The sequence below is a fragment of the Cololabis saira genome, chromosome 2, assembly GCF_033807715.1.
Source record: "Cololabis saira isolate AMF1-May2022 chromosome 2, fColSai1.1, whole genome shotgun sequence".
Classification (NCBI taxonomy): Eukaryota; Metazoa; Chordata; class Actinopteri; order Beloniformes; family Belonidae; genus Cololabis; species Cololabis saira.
Genome location: NC_084588.1, coordinates 48,878,076 through 48,899,533, shown reverse-complemented (window position 1 = coordinate 48,899,533; position 21,458 = coordinate 48,878,076). Strand labels below are relative to the sequence as shown.

The window sequence follows — 21,458 nt, the reverse complement described above, 5'->3', positions numbered from 1 at the left end:
CTTTCTTTCTTTCTTTCTTTCTTTCTTTCTTTCTTTCTTTCTTTCTTTCTTTCTTTCTTTCAGGCTCATTTATTTCTTTCTTTCAGGCTTTTCTTTCTTTCTTTTTTTCTTTCTTTCTTTCTTTCTTTCTTTCTTTTTCTTTCTTTGTTTCAGGCTCATATCTTCCTTCCTTCCTTCCTTCCTTCCTTCCTTCCTTCCTTCCTTCCTTCCTTCCTTCCTTCCTTCCTTCCTTCCTTCCTTCCTTCCTTCCTTCCTTCCTTCCTTCCTTCCTTCCTTCCATAAATCAGCTTTACACAAAAACGTCATCAACGGGAATTTATCGTTTTTACCGTGAGATGACAAATTCTTACCGTGGGGAATTTTTTTGACGGTTTATCGTGAACGATAAAATATCGCCCAGTCCTACCAAGTAGTCCGAAAAATAGTCTCCGAAAACCAAACCACTGTGAGAAAAGCTGAGTCAACATGTAACGATCTTGTAAATAAAGTCTCTGAATCCAGGTTTTTATTTGTGAAAGCCTGCAGAAAAGATGTTCAGTCCACTAGCAAAGGTTACAATTCAGCTGTAAAACATTAAACTCATCTTCTTCTGCTCTGCTGAACATGAACCTACTTTGTTAAACCTGGCGGAAACTCATGAACAACTGTTGTCTGCACCACAAAAAATACCTACAAAAGGCAGATTTTCTAAATCTATATAGTAGTTGAAATATTTTCCTACTGAATTTATAATTATGTTTCCAGGCAGCAGCATAAAACCATGGAGTGTTGTTTCACGGATCAGCCTGTAGTCATGCGTTCTGCTCTCCTTTCTCCCTCCGCAGCGGTTCGTGATTACTGGAACTGAAAGCTGAAATAAAAATGTCAACATCTGACTATACTCTCCGCAGATATGTTTTAAGTGCAGGTGAGCGGCGTCTCTAAAGCTGCGTGTTCATGTGTGGAAACACCAGCTGGTTAATGTGATTAGCTCACAATCGCTGTCACTTCCTGCCTGAGCAGAACTACTTACTGCCACCTAAACACATTTTTAAGTGAAACGCCGGTGTATTAAAATAATCCTGCAACCAGAGATGATGCAAATATCCATCTAATCCTGTTTCCTTATGTGAGCTCAGCGTTCAGTCCCATCAGCCCCGGCAGCTGAGAGCGTAGTGGACCTCTAAATAATAATAATAATAATATTAATAATAATAATGATAATAATAATAATAATAATAATGATGGACCTCTGGGAGTTAATAAGCTCAGGTTTGGCCGATGGAGAAACTGAGCATCACCTGAGCATCTGAGGAGTGAGGTGGAGTGTCAGGAGTGATAGGAGAGTCAGGAGTGATAGGAGTGTCAGGAGTGATAGGAGTGTCAGGAGTGATAGGAGTGATAGGAGTGTCAGGAGTGATAGGAGTGTCAGGAGTGATAGGAGTGTCAGGAGTGATAGGAGTGTCAGGAGTGATAGGAGTGTCAGGAGTGATAGGAGTGTCAGGAGTGATAGGAGTGTCAGGAGTGATAGGAGTGTCAGGAGTAATAGGAGAGTCAGGAGTGATAGGAGTGTCAGGAGTGATAGGAGAGTCAGGAGTGATAGGAGAGTCAGGAGTGATAGGAGAGTCAGGAGTGATAGGAGAGTCAGGAGTGATAGGAGTGTCAGGAGTGATAGGAGTGTCAGGAGTAATAGGAGAGTCAGGAGTAATAGGAGAGTCAGGAGTGATAGGAGTGATAGGAGAGTCAGGAGTGTCAGGAGTGATAGGAGAGTCAGGAGTGAGGTGGAGTGTCAGGAGTGAGGTGGAGTGTCAGGAGTGATGGGAGTGTCAGGAGTGATAGGAGAGTCAGGAGTGTCAGGAGTGATAGGAGAGTCAGGAGTGAGGTGGAGTGTCAGGAGTGAGGTGGAGTGTCAGGAGTGATAGGAGTGTCAGGAGTGATAGAAGTGTCAGGAGTGATAGGAGTGTCAGGAGTGATAGGAGAGTCAGGAGTGATAGGAGTGCCAGGAGTGATAGGAGTGTCAGGAGTGATAGGAGAGTCAGGAGAGTCAGGAGTGATAGGAGTGTCAGGAGTGATAGAAGTGTCAGGAGTGATAGGAGTGTCAGGAGTGATAGGAGAGTCAGGAGTGATAGGAGTGCCAGGAGTGATAGGAGAGTCAGGAGAGTCAGGAGTGATAGGAGTGTCAGGAGTGATAGAAGTGTCAGGAGTGATAGGAGTGTCAGGAGTGATAGGAGAGTCAGGAGTGATAGGAGTGCCAGGAGTGATAGGAGAGTCAGGAGTGATAGGAATGTCAGGAGTGATAGAAGTGTCAGGAGTGATAGGAGAGTCAGGAGTGATAGGAGTGTCAGGAGTGATATTAAGGGCTCCCCCGGGCACCATCACACCGGTTTCTTCCTTCATGCTGCGAGGACTCATATCTCATTCCCTTCACGCCTCCCTGGCAATAATTGCTTTATTTCTGATTTGATCATTTGTTCACTTTCCGGTTCACATCGTTCATTTTCTCAGTTCATTTTCTGAGTCAGAACCGGCGGCTTTCAGCTCAGATTGGTAAATATGTACTTTAATAAACCGAGCATAACAATAAACACTAGCTGTAACAAATGTATTTTCTATTTCTTTGGTGACTTGTATTGTGTGGGAACAGAACATCTGGATGAGAGGAGGCTCTGCAGACGCAGTAAACGCTCCAGACGTCGGACACGAGGGATGTTTTATTCCTCCGATTTCCTTTCCTATCTGATATTGAATAAAATTCAGGCTGGTATTGGCGATACTGATTTGATACCGATACATTGTGCAAATACACCAAATGTGCCCGATCTATTTTAGATAGAATTAGACTTATTTAACTATTTATTTTAAAGTCAGTAAGTAAACTGAGGTAGCAGCCGCATTCATAATACAGCCCAGCTGTTACAACAACAGAAAAAGGTGTTTTCATCAGTAAAAAAGATCTTAAAAAAAAAAAAAAATGTATATATATATATATATGCCTTTTTGTTTTTATGTTTTTACCAACATGGTATTAACCATTAATGTATATGCAGACAAAAAGAAAAAGAAAAAGATCTTAGGTAAAATAATAAAAACATTAACATAAATAAGAGAATAATAAACAAAAATAAGAAGTAGCCTGAAGAAAAGTAGTTCCTACCAGCAACGTGTCGTTTAGACTGACTAGTTTAGTTACTTTATTCCATATTCCTGTTAATGATATACATCACCACAAATGACTGAAGCATCAAAAGTATTGATATTTTAGTTTGAGAATGGATTTTAGAGCATACAGATCTGGTATCGGAAGTATCGATATTTCAGTATTGATCCGCACTATTGGACACCAGACAGCCCATAATGTGGCTGAGCTGAGCTGAGACAACGCAGGTCTCAGGGTTGTGGTGGAGCGCCGGGTGTCACCGTGGCAACCAGATCACTGCACTTACCTGGTACTGATGTCAGTCGCTGTGTCGGCCAGATGTTCTGGATCCATATGTGTGAATAAACTAAGCGTCTCGGCGGCAAAGCGGCGTTGGACTGGAGCGGCGTTGCGAGACGTTTCAAATGGGATGCTTTATATCTGCAATCGCAGAGACGTGCACGGATACCACGGAAGAGTATCAGGGCCATGGAGAAAAAATATTTGAGAGGGGAAGATTTGTTTTTATTGTGCACTTCGAGAAAGAAGTCCAAATGTTGAGATTAATGTTGAAATACAATTTCAAGAATAAAGTTTTTTCTCAACATTTCAACTTTATTCACGAAATTTCACCTTTTTTCTCGACATCTCAACTTTTTTTTTCAACATTTTGACTTTTTTCTTGAAATTGTACTTCAACATTAATCTCGACATTTCGACTTTTTTCTCGACATTTTGACTTTTTTCTCGAAATTGTACCAAAATTATTAATCTCAACATTTTGACTTTTTTCTCAACATTTTAACGTTTTTCTCGAAATTGTACTTCAACATTAATCTCGACATTTCGACTTTTTTCTCGACATTTCGACTTTTTACTCGAAGTGCATAATGAAAAGAAAAATCTTCCTCCTCTAAAATATTATTTTAATTTTTCTCCTGCCCGGCCCTAATACTCTTCTGTACAGATACAGACAGGCGGCCGTGTTTCTCTGAAGTGTTTACTGATCGTGTGTGTGTGTGTGTTTGCAGGCGTACCGTTTCCTGGCCGTCAACAAGAAGCTGGGGCTGACTGGGCGGCCGGACCGGCCGGTGGGCTGCATCGGCACCTGCAAGGTATCTGAGTCTAAACACCTACACACACATGCTTTTGGAGTTATAGCCTTTTCCTCGCTGAAAGACATCAGCAAGGATCTTAGAGATGCAGTTATTGCTTCCCTTCAATCTGTGAAGGGTTATGAGGCCATTTCTAAAAACAAGAGGGAAAAATGTAGTCATTAGATGGATACAATAAAGGGTCTGCATTGATGTCACTTCCCCACTGGACCAGCCCCCTTACTCGCACTGAGTTGAAAAACATCAGCAAAAACAGCTGCAACTAGTGGAGAAGACGGGATAACAGCTGATTATCGGCTTAAATTAGCGTCAGTTGGACTTGACAGTGACCCGTACAGTTACCCCAAGAACCAGTGGTCCATGGACATTAATATTTGGTTTCGGTGCCTGGAATCCAGTTGTTTCTGTGAATTGCAGCGATCCATTTATCTCTCTTAAGCTTATTTTTCCGCAGTCTGTAAAACGATAACTCCAATTTCTTGCTAAATCTATGAGTACAGTCGATGGCACAACAGCTCTTTCCCATTTTAGGATGGTGATGTGTCACCGCCGTGTACGGTGTGTGTGACTCGTGCTCCTCGATCCCGGGATTGATGGGTGGCTTCATAACTTCCTCCAATAATGTATTCCTAGCTATCTGTGAGCCATCTGTCTTCTGATGCAGTGTGTGTGTGTGTGTGTGTTTCCCTCCAGATTTATCGTATCCTGGGGAAGACGGTGGTCTGCTACCCGATCGTCTTCGATCTCAGTGATTTCTACTTGTCTCAAGACGTCATGCTGCTGATCGACGACATCAAGGTGAGTCAAGGTCGCGCCGCACGAGCGGGTTGAGCTACAGCAGAGATAGTTAGTTCCTCTGGTCCTGCACGGTGCAACAAAAACAACTTAGATTACAAGTTTTTAAAGTGTAAATAAAATAAAGAGAGAAAGCAGACTTGCGAATCTCCTGAACTCGTTGGAGCCGCAGCAGAATCAGAAAACTGGGATTTAATGGAAAGGCTGATCTTCTCTTGAACTGGAGGGCAGCATCACGTCTCAAGGAGCCTGAAAATAAGTGGCACTAAAAAGAAGCAGCTGGTGATGGCGACGCCGTGAGGGTGATGTGCCATCAGCAAGTGCAGGTTAAGCTCCGTCCTCCAGAAGAGACGAGCGCCGTCCAGAAACACAGCTGGATCATCTTCTTCAAAATGGACTTTAATTCACTATCAGAGGACAGAAAGTTGCTGCTCCTTGTGTTGGTGCATTCACCTCTCTCAAAAATATCAAACTTGGACTTCACTGGAATAAAATAAAATCGTCAACGAAAAATATGACTAAATGTCGTCAAATGTGTCTTCATTTTCGTTGACCAAAACGAGACGAAATGTTCTAGCAAAGATCCATAATGTCCATGTTTTCAGTTGTTTCCTCTGGTTTAGTCTTTAAACCTAGTCTTTAGATCTTTGGATCCACTTTCCTACATAGACGTGGAAAAGAAAACCCAATGTGTCGTCGGAAAAAGAAAAAGATGAGGAGAAATTTGGAAAAATAAATATGTTGTAAACTGTGTAGTTTCAGTGGGTTAGAATTCACGAGGATCTAGCCGTTATTAACGATGATGTGATGACTTTTCAGTTAGTGTTCATTAACGGCAGTGGAAATGAGAGAGTGAAATAAACAACACAAGTTTTTCCTTCGTCCACAAAAAGCGTTCTTCTGCTCTTTTGCTCCCAAACTCCTTCAAAGTAACAATAATATAATAAGATAATAATAATAATAAAAATAATAATAATAATAATAATAATAATAATAATAATAATAATAATAATAATAATAATAATAATAATAATAATAATAATAATAATAATTTGAATTGTAAAATGGGTTTGGTTAAATACAATATTGACTAAAACTAGACTAAAATGGTCCCGGACAATTCTGACTAAAATAAGACTAAAAGGCTCAGACTTTTAGTCGACTGAAACTTGACATGACTAAAAGGAGAATGAACGTGACTAAAACTAATAAAAACTAAAATGATAGCTGGACCCAAAGACTAGACTAAAACTAACATGGAAACAGGCTGACAGAAACAACACTATAGGAATGTGGGACGTACTTGTGGGTAACTTTCACCATCGCTGGTGGCTTTTCTAACCGTCTCGTTGGTTCAGTTATTGCATAGAAACGTTGTAAAGTATCTGGATGGTGTTTCCCGTCTGAGATGCCGTCTGTGTGTCTGTGTCTGTGCAGAACGCCCTGCAGTTCATCAAGCAGTGCTGGAAGATGCGGGGACGCCCCCTGTTTCTGGTCCTCATCCGCGAGGACAACATCAAGTAAATACACAAACACCACACTAGCTGGGAGGGAATGTGTCAACAATCATAAAGATTGTGCACTTAGTGACAAGTTTTTGATATTTGGCATGGTGTTAGTTATGGACATAAGGTTTTCAAAAACCACCGCAAACAAATTGTGACGCCCCCTAGTGGCCGGTTTGTAAAAGTTCAAAATGGATCCCGTCGAAAAGACCAAAGGTCATATCTCATCTTCTCTTAGTCCTAGATTGTTGTATGTTGTCACTTTCTCTACTTTTTTGGTGCTAGGAACTCAATTCTGAGATACATTTCCTATTTCAAGGTCATGTTGAAGGTCAAATTTAATTTAAAGGTCATTTTTTACCCAATAAACTCCATATGTCTAGAATTAAGTCACATACAAATATTGTATAGGGCTCTAGACCCATATTTTCACCCCCACAGGTCACTATCACTGTAGTGTCAATAATCTCATTGGGTGAGCAGAGTGGCCTTCATTCAGGCTTAAGATGAACTCAACTTCAGAAAAAAGCCACAATGAAAGAATAGGATTTTATTAAAATAACACACAAAAAACATCAGCTGTGCATATTTAAAGTCACTTAACACCTACAATGATGCCTCTATCGCCTCGCTTATTGATTCATTTTGAATTTTCTGCAAACCGGCCACTAGGGGGCGTCCCAATTTGTTTGCAGTGGTTTTTGAAAACCTTATGTCTAAGGGGTCGGCACCCCGCGGCTCTAAAGCCGCATGCATCTCTTGAGCACCGCCCTAGTGGCTCCCTGGAGCTTTTTCAAAAATGTTTGACCTTTTTTTTCCTTTTTTTCTTCTTTTTTTTCTCTTTTTTTCCTTTTTTTCTCTTTTTTTCTTCTTTTTTCTTTTTTTCTTTTTTTCTTCTTTTTTTCCTTTTCATTTCCTTTTTTCCATTTCGACTTTTTTCTCGACATTTTGACTATTTCCTCAAAATTTTGACTTTTTTCTCGAAATTTCGACTTTTTTCTCGACATTTCGCCATTTGCCTTCATTCTAAGGCTGATACAAGACTTTTCATTTTTTGCGGCTCCAGACATATTTGTTTTTTGTGTTTTTGGTCCAATATGGCTCTTTCAATATTTTGGGTTGCTGACCCCTGGTCTATACCTAACACCATGCCAAATATCAAAACCTTGTCACCAAGTACACGATTTTCATGAACTCCCTCCCAGGAATACACAATAACCCCTGAGTGCCTGACTGCCACCAACCCCCCCCCCCCCCCCCCCCCTTTTGACGGACTAATTACTGCTCTGTGTGTCCACTCCCCCCACTATTCATGTGTTTACTCTCCTAAACGACTAGAGGTTCATTCCTCTCCTCCACTGACACTCCTGTCTTCCTGCCCCCCCCTCCTTCAGGGGGGGTTATCCATCTCTCCAGCAGGGAGGTGTAACTGTACTTCCTGCTGATTGGAGGATAATGTTTCTCATTTGTATCCCTGTATCCCGGCCGGTGGGCTGATTGAGGTGTATTGACCGTCACCCAGGGAGCCATATGTTAAATGTGTTTGAAAAGCTTCGCCGGGCACAAAGCGGCCTCTGGAACGAGTCAATGTTCCCCTGGAAGCCCCCCCCCCCTCAGAAACGCCCGTCAATAGTCATTAGTCTGTCATTGATCGGGACGGGGACCCGTACAGTCGCTGATTCATGCAGGTTTACTTATTTAAAAGGATCCCCATTAGCTGACGCCAAAGCTAGTCTTCCTGCGGTCCAGACAATAAAATACAAAATCAAACCTACAATCTCAATTCATAAAGTACATTTAAAAAAATAAATAAAATTACAAACAAGAAATAAAGAAAAACATCATACAAATCATATATAATTTGATGTATTGGTCTCACTCAATCAGATACGCTATATGATGCAACGGATCTATAAAGTACTGTCCTCTTCATAGAGTCAGACTTAGGTAAGAGTAACATCCTTTTTTTATTCAAGCTTTATTTAACCAGGTCAGTCCCGTTGAGATACAACGACCTCTTTTTCAAGGGAAGCCTGGCCGAGACAGCAGACACCACCAACTCACTCAATAAAATAAATAAATAAAATACTCAACACTCAACAAGATAAATAAAAATGTGTGCTAGGTTAAAACACAAGATTAAGAATTTACATTAAAACGACAACAAGTGTGAAAAGTAGCTGCTGATAATCCACCACTATTCGCCCCTCGAGTGTTATTATAGAGACATTTAGGAGTCTGAGTGTTAATGATTCTATGGAAATATGTAAGTACATTAGTAGATAATCTAATCCTCAGCCAGGAGAGACGCTCATGCGTTTCTACAACACTTGTTCTTGGAGAACAACCAAGAACAAGTGTTGCAGCCGCGTTTTGATGGAGGTAGATTTGTTTCTTAATTTGAATAATTAAGAAACAAATCAAAAAAAAATTATTGCTTCAATCAAAATGTATTTCAATCAAAGAAAAAAAGTGTTTGAATGCTAAAAAATATTTGAGACTCAAAAAAATGCATTTGAACACTTTGTTTGGATTGAAAATATTTTTTTCTTTGATTGGAAATGTTTCCTTTGATAGAAGTGCGTGCGTGCGCGTGCGTGCGTGCGTGCGTGCGTGCATCCTAACTCGTCTCCATCCTGGTCTCTGCAGGGGAAGCCGTTTCAACCCTGTCTTAGACATGCTGGCCTCGTTCAAGAAGGGAAACATCGGAGGGGTCAAAGTTCACGTCGACAGACTTCAGGTTTGTGGATCCAAGTCCTGAAATCAATCAGGTTTTCTTTTCCTTGATTGGTATTTACAGGATGTGCTTTAGTCGCTTGTTTAAAGAGCCGCCCTGGAAGATGTTTAGCAGTACGGGGCGCTGGATGTCTCTGTTACGGCCTCACAAGTTAATAAACAATTAGGCTCAATGAGACCACAACATGTTAAGGACGCCACACAAAGATTTCAAGGGTTGAAAACAAATTGTATTGTCTTGTTGTTTTGAAATTGCTGGGGAGAAAATAAACAAGGAAAAGGGTTAACCCTAAAGTAATGAACCAAAAGGAGATGGAGATCCCGGCCAAAAGGAACAAAAGAGGGGTGAGCTCAGGGCCGGCCACGGGATGGGCCGTCGCACCCTGCACTTTCCCCACTGAATAAGAAAAACCAGGTAAACCTATAACCTAAAACAAACCGACAAAACAGGACTACCGGTAATCTCCAACTGAAACTAAAATAACAAACTAAAATGAAAGCTGCAAGCAGCGATGAACGGGCCCTCTCACCCTTGTGCACGTTCAGGCTGCAGTGGAAGCTTGTATGACTTGATGTAGATTCTTCAGACCTGGACATTTAGTGGATGACACCACCCACGACTCTCTATATCAAACTATTCAAAAGTTATGGCAGAAAGTAGGAACTATCACATATGGACCAATCAGACGAAGGGGGAGCTCTTTTTGGCGTCTATCGTCGCCACGGTAACGCTTTTGACTGAGAAAAGTAATGCGCGTTGTCACAGGATCGAGACGCACATTTTGATGTGTAACACATCTGGGTGCACGTTACAGTTCGGGCGAAGAAGCGGCCGAAGGAATGGCATAAATTGCCACAAAATTACCCGATTAATTCAAAATGGCCGACTTCCTGTTAGGTTTCGGCCATGTCGCCAAGAGACTTTTCTTTAAGTTGCGACATGATACAGGTGTGTACCGATTTTCGTGCATGTAAGTCAAACCGTATTGTGGGGCTTGAGGCACAAAGTTTTCTAGGGGGCGCTGTTGAGCCATTAGGCCACGCCCGTTAATACAAACCATTAAATATCAAATTTTTCGCCAGGCCTGGCTTGGTGCAAAATTTGGTGACTTTTGGGGCACGTTTAGGGGGAAAAAAGGCCCTAATTTCGTCAGAAGAAAAACCAGGATAAAAACGAGAAAAATTCCTACAGATACAATACGGCCTTCGCACTGTAAGTGCTCGGGCCCTAATAAGAAAACTTTGCCATTATTGCCAGAGGAAAAATGAGGGTTACCTGTTTCCCAAAAATGAAACAAACAAACCTTCCCCTGCTACTGCTGCCCCAGAGAGAGAGAGAGGCCTCCTCCTCCTCCTGCTCCTCTTTATCCCCAACCTCCTGATTGCTAACTGACTGCCAGCCTGTGGAGGAGGAACCAAGAGGAAGGAGAGGGGGAGAAGACAGCAGCATTAACTCCTAGGTGTGGAGAAACCCATACCTGGCCACACGTAACAGTTGCGTTCCAGCCTTATAAACACATCCTGTTCCCTGCCTGACATCCACTCGTCACTTTGAATGATGCTGCACGTCATCCAGGCGTCACCGAGCTCCGTCACATCCACGGGACTAAATCTGCCTGAGCAGCGAAGACGAGGAGACGCCGGAGCGACCAGAATCATGAAAACAACTCCGGTTTCTGCTCCCATGGTCGTCGAGGGCGACCAGAATCATGAAAACAACTCTGGTTTCTGCTCCGATGGTCGTCGAGGGCGACGGCCTTCCCACCCAGAGCTCGTCTGCATCGCTCCGACTCGCCGACGGCGTCCATGGGAAGTTCTGACGCAAGCAGAGTCTCCTCACAAGTGATTGTTTTCTGCAGAGCAGCTGTCGAGTCCTGCCTCCCTTTATCTCCGTACCTGCAGCTATTACACTCGTCTCTGAACCAGAACAGATTAAATAATGATTCCACTAACGATTTAATACTGCGCCTCCTCATCCCTAGCAAGTCTCCCAGATGCTCACGTGGAGCAGCTCCTGCTTTCAAGTGCAGCGTCTGAATAGTTCTGGATATCTAAAGCTGTGTAATGAGATAAAAAAGTGATATTTATGGCTGATAGGACTTAAAGGAGCCATAACAATACCAGATTTCCTTAAAGCTGTCCTCAGCAGAATATAAACAGGAGTCATTTCAAAATAATCAGTTTCAGTTCAGCTCTATCAAGTATTTCAATCCCCTTTCTTCTTTTTGCTCCTCGGTTTTCCAGGTTTCCCTCATTAATCTTTATTACCAGCAGCAGCAAGTGAAGTATTGTCAGGAAAAGCTCCTGCTGACGGAGAGCAGATTCATGTCTGCAACAGATGACACAAATAACAGCACTGTCTTGTTTTTATTTATTTGTTCTGGCATCAGTTTAATAAAACGTCGACAGATAAATAAGAAAGATGGAAGACGAGTTGACATAATGAAGAGACGGTTTATGAGTCGGATCTTTGTAAAAACGAGCCGACAGACGTGTTCGGTGATAATTAAGCTCAGACAGATTTGAACTTCTGCTGGAGTGTGACGGACCGTCAACCTGCTCTCTGACGACCTCAACTCAGGAGAAGTTAGGGTGATGTAGTAGACGCAAATACAGAAATGAATTCACTATTTCTTTCATTTATATTCAAGATATTTCATCTCTTTTCTTGTTGACGGGATTTCGTCAGCTGATAGTCGTCAATGTTTTTGTATTTCAGTCCCACAACTTGTTTGAAAAGATCTGGGGCCTCATGTACAAAACGTGCAGCGCACAAAAAACATGCGTACGCCACTTTCTACGCTCACGGTCGGATGTTCGAAAAGTGATTTGAACGTGAAAAGTTGCAGTCCTTCACGTACAAATCTGGCGTACCCACTTTTCTGAGGTTTTGTCTGTTGGCGACACTTACTGGTGATGCAGTGAAGTCCATACTATGAGGAAAAGTGACGTCAGCAATAAGTTGACGTCAAAGAACAACAATACCCATAATGCAATGCAGCTTAAATCGGAAGAAATGCCACCAAATAAATTATTTTTCCAGCCTCAACTTCTGACAGGAGTGTCTCCATCTCACAGCTGATGCTGTTTTTTATTTGTTTTACTTGTTTTTGCAAATTCCTTATTAGGATGAGCAGTTTTTACTGGATATTTATCCTCATTATCATATTCAAATATATCTACTTGAGGGAGGAGGCAGGGCGGAGTGTTGTGCTCCTGCATTTGCACTCATATCCACGTTGATTGTGATGTTCAAGGTTCTGAAATTGAGACAGTGTCACAATATACTGTAGGTATCTTGGATTCCTAATTGATGGTTCATTATCTTTTAAGCCTCATATTCAGCATCTAGTCAAGAATTTGAAGCTGAAATTGGGTTTTTATTTTAGAAATAAGGCCTGTTTTTCCTTTTATTCCAAAAAGACACTTGTTGAATCAACCTTTATGCAGACGATACTGTGATTTATTGTTCTGCGCCTACTCTAAACCAGGCACTCTGTCAGATACAACTTGCTTTTAACACTGTGCAGTGTACCCTGTTTAACCTGAAGCCTCTTCTAAATGCTGATAAAACTAAACTCATTACATTCTCAAAGGCCAAATCCAAGCCAGTGAATCTCCCATCAATTATTGTTCAAGGTTCCGAAATTAAGACGGTGTCACAATATATGTATCTTGGATTCCTAATTGATGATTTGTTATCTTTTAAGCCTCATATTCAGCATCTAGTCAAGAAGTTGAAGCTGAAATTGGGTTTTTATTTTAGAGATAAGGCCAGTTTTTCCTTTTATTCCAAAAAGAGACTTGTTGAATCAAATTTGTCTGTCTGTGCTTGACTATGGCGATGTCCTTTCTATGCATTCATCTGCTCAATGTCTTCATGCGTTGGATACTGTCTACCATGGAGCACTGAGATTTATCACAGATTTTACATCTCTTACTCACCACTGTTCCCTGTTTGCCCAGGTCGGATGCTCTGGCCACCCGGAGACTTTATCATTGGCATGTCTTTGTTTATAAGGCCATTCTGGTCCTGCTTCCAGCTTATTTTGGGAGGTACGCGTAGGCTCTGCGTCGATTTAACACAGAACCATTTTTTAGGCTTCACCCGTTGCCGCAAATCTTCACACACTTTTTACACAGAATGGAGAAAACACCATAGGGTTCGAAATATCAAGCTCCCATTGGTTGTTTATATCGTTGAAAGAAAATAGAGGTTATAGTAGGCTACGTGAAAAGGAGTTCTTTGTATCTGCACTCGATTGCTCTTCCTCCGGAAGACCCGGATATCTGGGGTAGTAAAATTGAAATTGAATTGCAAGAACTGAATTAGAATTGTGAGAACTGAATGTAGATTCAGTTTTTCAATGCAATGATTCAAATTAAACAATACAAATTCAAATTATGTGATTCAGATTCAGTTTTTTAATGCAATTATTCAAGTTGTGCAATTCAAATTAAAATATAAATTATTCAAATTCAGTTTCTAGTGGCACATATTTCTGCCCATAAAAAAGCACTGGGAGGCAGAATCTTCGGTTGCAGGACTTATTTTTACCGGACAAACTAGCAGGGCTTTCAGCTAAACTGCCCCCTTTGCTTGGAATGAGCTGCAGAAAATCTTAAAATTGAATAATCTGGTGTCACTTGATGCTTTTAAGGTTCTTCTGAAATACTTGGAAACAAGTACAACTGGCTGTAGATGCTTTGACTGCTGATTTTGTTTGTGATCTGTATTTCTGACTTGTTTTTAACTGTTTTGTTATTGTTGGTTTGTGCAACTTTGTGTTTGTGCTGCTGCCTGTCTTGGCCAGGACTCTCTTGTAAAGGAGATTTTTAATCTCAAAGAAAAAATTTTTGCTGGTTAAATAAAGGTTATAATAATAATAAAATTCCACTCAGCATCCTTGCAAACGTTGAGACTAAACCTTGCAGATGCTGCTTCATAAAAGAGACTTCAGGGAAACGAGGCCTCGGTGAAACTACAAGCACTTTCACTTCGGTACCTTTAAAGCAGCACAACGTAACTTTCAGCTTTTCTGAGTTTGGCGGCATCTTTTGGACAAAAGCGGTAGTGTTTTACCAGAAAGAACACTACGTTTCCCATGAGCACCAGCGCGTACTGCCGGAAAACTCCTGTCCCGTGGCTGCATTTGTTTTGATGAGAGGAGACGGGACGCTTTTCTGTTTCACCAAGTGAACAGACGGAACGTAAAAAAAACGATGTTAAACTGCTGGAAAAGAACTGGAATTTACCGGGATACCTTAAACAAGGAAGCCAGGGAGCGGTATATGCAAAAAATAATGATTATTAACGGTCTGGATCCATGATCTATGAAATCCCTACTGAAGAGCCATGTGTTTCAATAAATTTGTATAATAGTACAACATATAGTACATGTTTTGTATCCCTCTTACTTTACTTTTCTTTTTTTTGACTGCTATATTATGTTGAATAGGCTCCAAGGCGTGAGCAATATTTTTGTTTTCCTCGTGAGATTATTTTTTTCCTCTGCAGCTACAAATAAGAGTTAATATTTTTTCCTCAACAAACTAGTTTTATCTGAAGATTGGGGTTAATTGCACCGCAGAGAGCTGGCCAGCAACTGCGTTTAGCTGGAGAAGTGGGGAATAAAACCCGTGTTTTGATCCGACCCCAGTCTGTGTGTTTGTGGTTTAAGGCTGTTTATGGTTCTGCGTTAAATCGACGCAGAGCCTACGGCGTAGGGTACGCGGCGACACGCACCGTACGTTGCGCGTCGCCACGTACCCTACGCCGTAGGTCTGCGTCGATTTAACGCAAAACCATAATTCAGGCTTTACTGTGTGGAAGCCAGTGTTTGGTCGTTACAGCCGCGATCCAAAGCGAGCCGACGACTCTTTCACTCTTTTACTTTGTTATATCAGATACTTGGCCTCCGTGGTTCTGCCTCCGAGCAGGAAACCGGTGAAAAGTTAAACCAATAGGATCTTTTCCCCACGTCTGTTGTGTGGAGCTGCTGCAGCCGCAACGGGTTACCAGCTTCTGTGGAGCTCTGCGCTCTAAGCCCCGCCCATTTTCGTCTCGACTGCGAATCGGGAAGGAGGGGGAAGTGACGTATGCCGTAAGTTGCCGTAGTTTTTTAGTTTGGCAGGGTTCCTACCATGCTCCTCAAAGTTACATAGTGCCAGTGAAGGTTATACAGACTCCCTCAGACCATGACAGAGGTTCATTTAACCTGTTGGAAGTTGATGTACCATCACAATGACTCTGGAAATATGGTATTAAGGTGGAAAAGTTACGTAGTGTCGCTTTAACTCACGACGAGTTTCTCTCTCAAGGTTCCCTCCCAAAGTGCTCAGCAGAGACTCACCTGATCCTTATTTATTCATTTTTAAGCTTTAAAGTCCCTCCTTCCTTCCCAGCCAACTCCTGCAGCCCTGAAACCCCTCCACCCTCCATCATCTCGTCGTCATGGCGAGCAGGTTTCTCTCCTCCTCCTCCTCTCAGTCGGGTTTTCCACTCAGCTTCAGCTGGAACGGCTCGTGTCACATTTGGACTCCAGAACAAGAACGCACTGATCTGTGCTGCTTTTAACTCCCACACACCTGCGCCGTTTCCAAACCTAGCAGGCCTTTTCCATCTCTTCCCCGCGTTATTGTCGGCGCTGGCTCGTCACCGCAGCTGCACGCGCTCAGTTTGACATGAATTCAGTTCATATTTTACGACTCAATTCCTTATTTCATAATCAAACACTTGTTTTGTCGGATGAGCAACACAATAAATGTCCCTCCTGGGAATTATGCAGCTCCACTTCTCCCCTGCCGGAGCCAAGTGAGCCATTAGAGGCACTTCTCCAGTAAGACCGTGTTTCTCTTGTGTTACACTTCATTTCAGCGGAATAGTAAATGTGCACTTCTTTTTCTCTTTGCATCGTGATTTTAGACCCTGATTTCTGGAGCGTTTGTGGAGCACCTGGATTTCCTGCGGGTCAACGAGGCCGAGTAAGAGCTTCCTCCAGTCTCTATCTGTCATTTTTGATTTGATTTGATTTGAAGATTTTATTTCGAACATGCATGTAAAAAGAAAAAAAGAAAAAAGTAAAAAAAATATAATATATGTTTGTAGATGTTTGGTCAGACTTCACGGATCCACCAACATGTTCCAAACGGAGTAGGATTGAAGTAAACATTTATCCAGTCTTACCCCTGAATCTTACATACATTCTTACATGTAATAAGAGTTTCAATAAACTTACTTATAAAACACACATAACCAAACACCCCTACATTAATAACTATTCAATATAGTGATATAATACTCAATTAATATAGTTAAAAACAAAACAAACCAAGGCAAATAAAAGAAAATAAAACAAACGCCCATCATTTAGTTGTGCTACTATGTATGTATGTAATAATAGAAGTAATTATAATGCATAATATTACATTATCATTACTTTACTATAATACTACAATATAATAGAGAACAATGGACAGCAATGGTATAACATTATACTTCAATTCAATTTTCAATTCAATTTTATTTATATAGCGTCTAATACAACAGATGTTGTCTCTAGACGCTTTCCAGAGATCCAGAACATGAACATAAACATAAACATAAACATAAACCCCCGAGCAATTATTATATAAACAATGGCAGGTAAAAACTCCCTTAGTGGGAGAAAAGCCTTAAGCCAAACAGTGGCAAGGAAAAACTCCCCTTTAGGAGGGAAGAAACCTTGAGCAGGACCAGGCTCATAAGGGGGGACCCTCCTGCCGAAGGCCAGACTGGGGGAGTCAGGGACGTCGACAGCACACAGCAGGCAGGTGGAAGCAGCAGCGGGATGACCAGAGGTGGGGGGGGGGGGGGCGTCAGCAGCACACAACAGTCATGTGGAAGCAGCAGCGGGATGACCAGAGGGGGGGGGGGGGGCATCAGCAGCACACAACAGTCATGTGGAAGCAGCAGCGGGATGACCAGAGGGGGGGGGGGTGCAGGCAGGCGGAAGCAGCAACAGCAGACATCCACGTAGGCAGGTGGAAGAAGCAATGGGATGACCAGAGGGGGGGGAGGGCCGGGAACACAGGCCAGAACGCAGCTCCTGAGGCTCCGGCCTGCAAACATACACAAAAGAGAAAAAAGGGGGGCCGGCACAAGAAACTACAGGAACGATGGACAAAAATGATAGCTATGAGATATTTATAATAAATAAAAATGGTAATGGAGAAGAGAGGCAGGGAAAAGGAGAGGAGAAGAAGGGTGAGAGGCACCGCCCAGCGGATCATGTCGGTGCCCCCCTGCAGCATAAGCCTATAGCAGCATATCTACCGCGAAGCTATATTTGAGACTAACTATTATAGTTTTGTTCTATAGCTGCGACAATGACTACTGACTCTAACACACTAAAGTTTACACTACCTAGAGATTTACCAACACCAGCTAGAGGTTTACTTAACACTAACTATAAGCTTTACTAAACAGAAAGGTTTTAAGTTTAGTTTTAAAGGTGGAGGTGGTGTCAGCCTCCTTAACCCAGATTGGAAGTTGGTTCCAAAGTAATGGTGCCTGATAGCAGAACGCCCGCCCTCCAAATCTACATTTAGATACTCTAGGAACTACGAGTAAACCTGCACCCTGGGAGCGGAGAGCTCGGCCAGGAACATAAGGTACTATCAAATCTTGTAAATACTGCGGAGCTAAGCCGTTTTGGGCTTTATATGCAAGTAATAAAATTTTAAATTGAATTCTGAATTTTACAGGTAGCCAATGGAGCGACGCTAACACTGGAGAGACGTGGTCTCTCCTGCGAATTCCTGTCAGTACTCGTGCTGCTGCATTTTGGATCAGCTGGAGCCTATTCAGCAAATTACTTGGACATCCTGCTAACAACACATTACAGTAATCCAGTCTAGAAGATACAAACGCATGAACTAGTTTCTCTGCATCCCTCTGCGAGAGGATTTTCCTAATTTTTGCAATATTACGGAGATGGAAAAACGCTATTTTACAAACCTGATTAACATATGGTTTAAACGACAAATCCTGATCGAAAACAACACCAAGGTTTCTCACAGTTGCACTGGAAGCCATCGCAACACCATCTAATCCCTTCCTAAGATGCTCTGGACCAAGAATGATAACCTCTGTTTTATCTGAATTTAGAAGCAGGAAATTTCTGGACATCCAGTCCTTGATGTCCCTAAGACATGCCTGAAGTTTAACTAACGGTTCTGTTTCATCCGGCTTCATAGACAAGTAGAGCTGCGTATCATCAGCATAACAATGAAAGTGTATGCCGTGATTCTGGATTATACTTCCCAACGGCTGCATGTATAAACTGAACAAGACTGGCCCTAGCACTGAACCCTGCGGAACACCATAACAGACCCTCGACTGTTCTGAAGAAACCTCATGTACATGAACAAACTGGAACCTGTCAGATAGATATGATTTAAACCAACGTAGAGCTGTCCCTTTAATCCCAACAACATGCTCTAACCTGTGCAGTAAAATGCCATGATCAACAGTGTCAAAAGCAGCACTGAGGTCCAGTAAAACCAATATGGACACTAATCCCTTATCTGAGGCCATAAGAAGGTCATTCGTAACTCGAACCAGTGCTGTCTCTGTGCTATGATGCATTCTGAACCCTGACTGAAAGACTTCAAACAGATCATTTCTATACAAATAGTCACATAACTGGCTTGAAACTGCCTTTTCCAGAATTTTAGATACAAATGGAAGGTTAGAAATTGGCCTATAATTAGCTAAGGTGTCTGGGTCAAGGGAAGGTTTTTTAAGTAAAGGTTTAATTACTGCCACTTTGAAAACCTGTGGTACATATCCTAAGCTTAGGGATAGGTTGATTTGGTCCAGTATTGTCACACCAATAAGAGAAAAAACATTTTTGAATAGTCGAGTCGGGATGGGGTCTAACATACATGTGGTTGACTTAGCTCTATTAACGAGTGAGGTCAGCTCAGGGAGGTCTATAGGATCAAAACAGTCTAGAGACAAGTCAGAGCCTAGGGAAGTCGCTAAAGCTGAAGAAACGCCCACAACCGGCTGGTTGATTTCTTCTCTAATTCTCGTGATTTTACTGTTAAAGAAGCTCATAAAGTCTTCACTACTGAGAGCTGCAGGAATACACGGCTCAACAGAGCTGTGACTCTTTGTCAGCCTGGCTACAGTGCTGAACAGAAAACGTGGGTTACTTTTGTTATCCTCTATCAACGTTGAATAATAAGCTGTTCTTGCTTTGCGAATGGCTTTTTTATATACTATTAGAATATCTTTCCATTCACGATAAGAGTCTACAGACCTACAAGAGTACCACTTCCTTTCCATTTTACACACGCTTTGTTTCAACATGCGAATATCTGAATTGTACCAGGGAGTTAAGCTCCTGTGGCTAGAAACCCTCCTTTTCAAAGGAGCAACTTCATCTAAAGCTGAGTGCAACAGATCAGCAGTGTTACTAACAAGAGAATCAACATCAGAGGTAGAACCCAGGTCACTGGCCTCTTTTGCTTCAGTAGAGGCTTCACTATTTTCCACTGTCGCAAGACGAGCAATGGTCTCCTTAAATTTAGCAATAGCTTCATCAGACAAACATCTGCTAAAATAATACCTCCTGCCCTGCACTTCAACATCAACAACATTCAATTCCAACGTTATTAAATAATGGTCGGATAAAAGGGAGTTAACAGGTGACACCAACAGACCATCAGTTTCAACACCGTAGGTGAGAACGAGATCGAGAGTATGACCAAAACAATGCGTCGGCCCGTCCACTTTTTGTGAGATACCCATTGATTCTAGAAGAGAATTGAAAGCTAATTTAAGATTATCGCTTTCAACATCCATATGAATATTAAAATCACCCACTATGATGAATTTATCTGTACTGATCAATAATCCAGAAAGGAAATCTGAAAATTCAGACAAAAACTCTAGATAAGCGCCAGCAGGGGGCCGATACACTACCACTAACACAACTGGCTTCTCTGATTTCCAGCTCGGAAATTTCAGACTAAGCGTGAGGCTTTCAAACGTATTATGATTGCACTTAGGTTCAATTTTTGTTTGGAGACTGGAGTTATAAATTGCTGCGACTCCTCCGCCCCGGCCCGTGTTTCTAGGAATGTGATGATTAAAGTAGCCGGGCGGAGTTGATTCATTCAAACTAACATACTCTTCATCCTGTAACCATGTTTCTGTTAAGCAGAAAACATCAGTCCTGCTCTCTGTGATTATATCGTTTACTAACAGAGACTTGGAGCTTAATGATCGTATATTTAGTAGTCCGCATCTAATTTTTCGGTCTCTTATTGGTACCAAATGTGCATTGGTTTTAATTTTTACAAGATTATTTTGGTTAACGCCTCTATAATGCCGCACCTGGTGAACTAGTGGAGGGCGGGGAACTGCAACTACTTCTATTTTGCTAGGCACCTGGTTAGAGTTACCAGTTACATCATGTAATCTTATAGTTTTGTTGGCAGGCGTTGGTCCTCGAGAAGCAGCAGAGAAGTGTGTTAAACTACAGCTCTGCATCCTGGCCTGGACCCTGCGATGTCAGGGAGAGGGTCTAATGAAACAGGCCAAATTACTAGAGACAAGAGCAGCACCATCCCGGGTGGGATGGATGCCGTCTCTTCTAATCAGACCGGGCTTTCCCCAGAACGTTTCCCAGTTGTCAATAAAGGCCACGTCGTTTTCTGAACACCACCGATACAACCAGCGACGGAGCGAGAGCATGCGACTAAACATGTCATCACTGGTCAAATTGGGGAGGGGGCCAGAGAAACCTACGGAGTCCGACATGGATTTAGCGAAGTTACACACCGAGACAATATTCATTCTGGTTACTTCCGACTGGCGAAGACGGGAGTCGTTAGCTCCGACATGGATGATAACTTTACCATATTTACGATTACCCTTTGCCAGTAGCTTCAAATTTGCTTCTATGTCGCCCGCTCTGGCCCCCGGGATACACCTAACTATGGTCTCTGGAGTCGGCTTCACATGTCTGACTATGGAGTCGCCTATCACCAGGGTCGGCTTCTCAACGGGTGTGTCGCTGAGTGGGGAAAATCGGTTAGACACGTGAAGCGGGTGGTGGTGTTCCGTGAGCCCTTTACTACGCTTCCCCCGAACCGTCACCCACCGGTCCTGACTGGCCGGCTGCTCGGGAGCTGCAGGGG

At 42.3% G+C, this 21,458-nt stretch overlaps 1 protein-coding gene across 3 annotated transcripts in view; it reads left to right on the top strand.

Moving 5' to 3' along the window:
* Positions 1–21,458, top strand: part of phkb (phosphorylase kinase, beta) — a 179,551-nt gene that overhangs the window by 133,789 nt on the left and 24,304 nt on the right. For all 3 annotated transcript variants that reach the window (XM_061746752.1, XM_061746759.1, XM_061746767.1), the window contains exons 17-21: positions 4,147–4,230; positions 4,924–5,028; positions 6,463–6,545; positions 9,180–9,270; positions 16,192–16,250. In XM_061746752.1, coding sequence (XP_061602736.1) covers positions 4,147–4,230; positions 4,924–5,028; positions 6,463–6,545; positions 9,180–9,270; positions 16,192–16,250 — 422 coding nt within the window. The remainder of the gene's footprint in view (positions 1–4,146; positions 4,231–4,923; positions 5,029–6,462; positions 6,546–9,179; positions 9,271–16,191; positions 16,251–21,458) is intronic.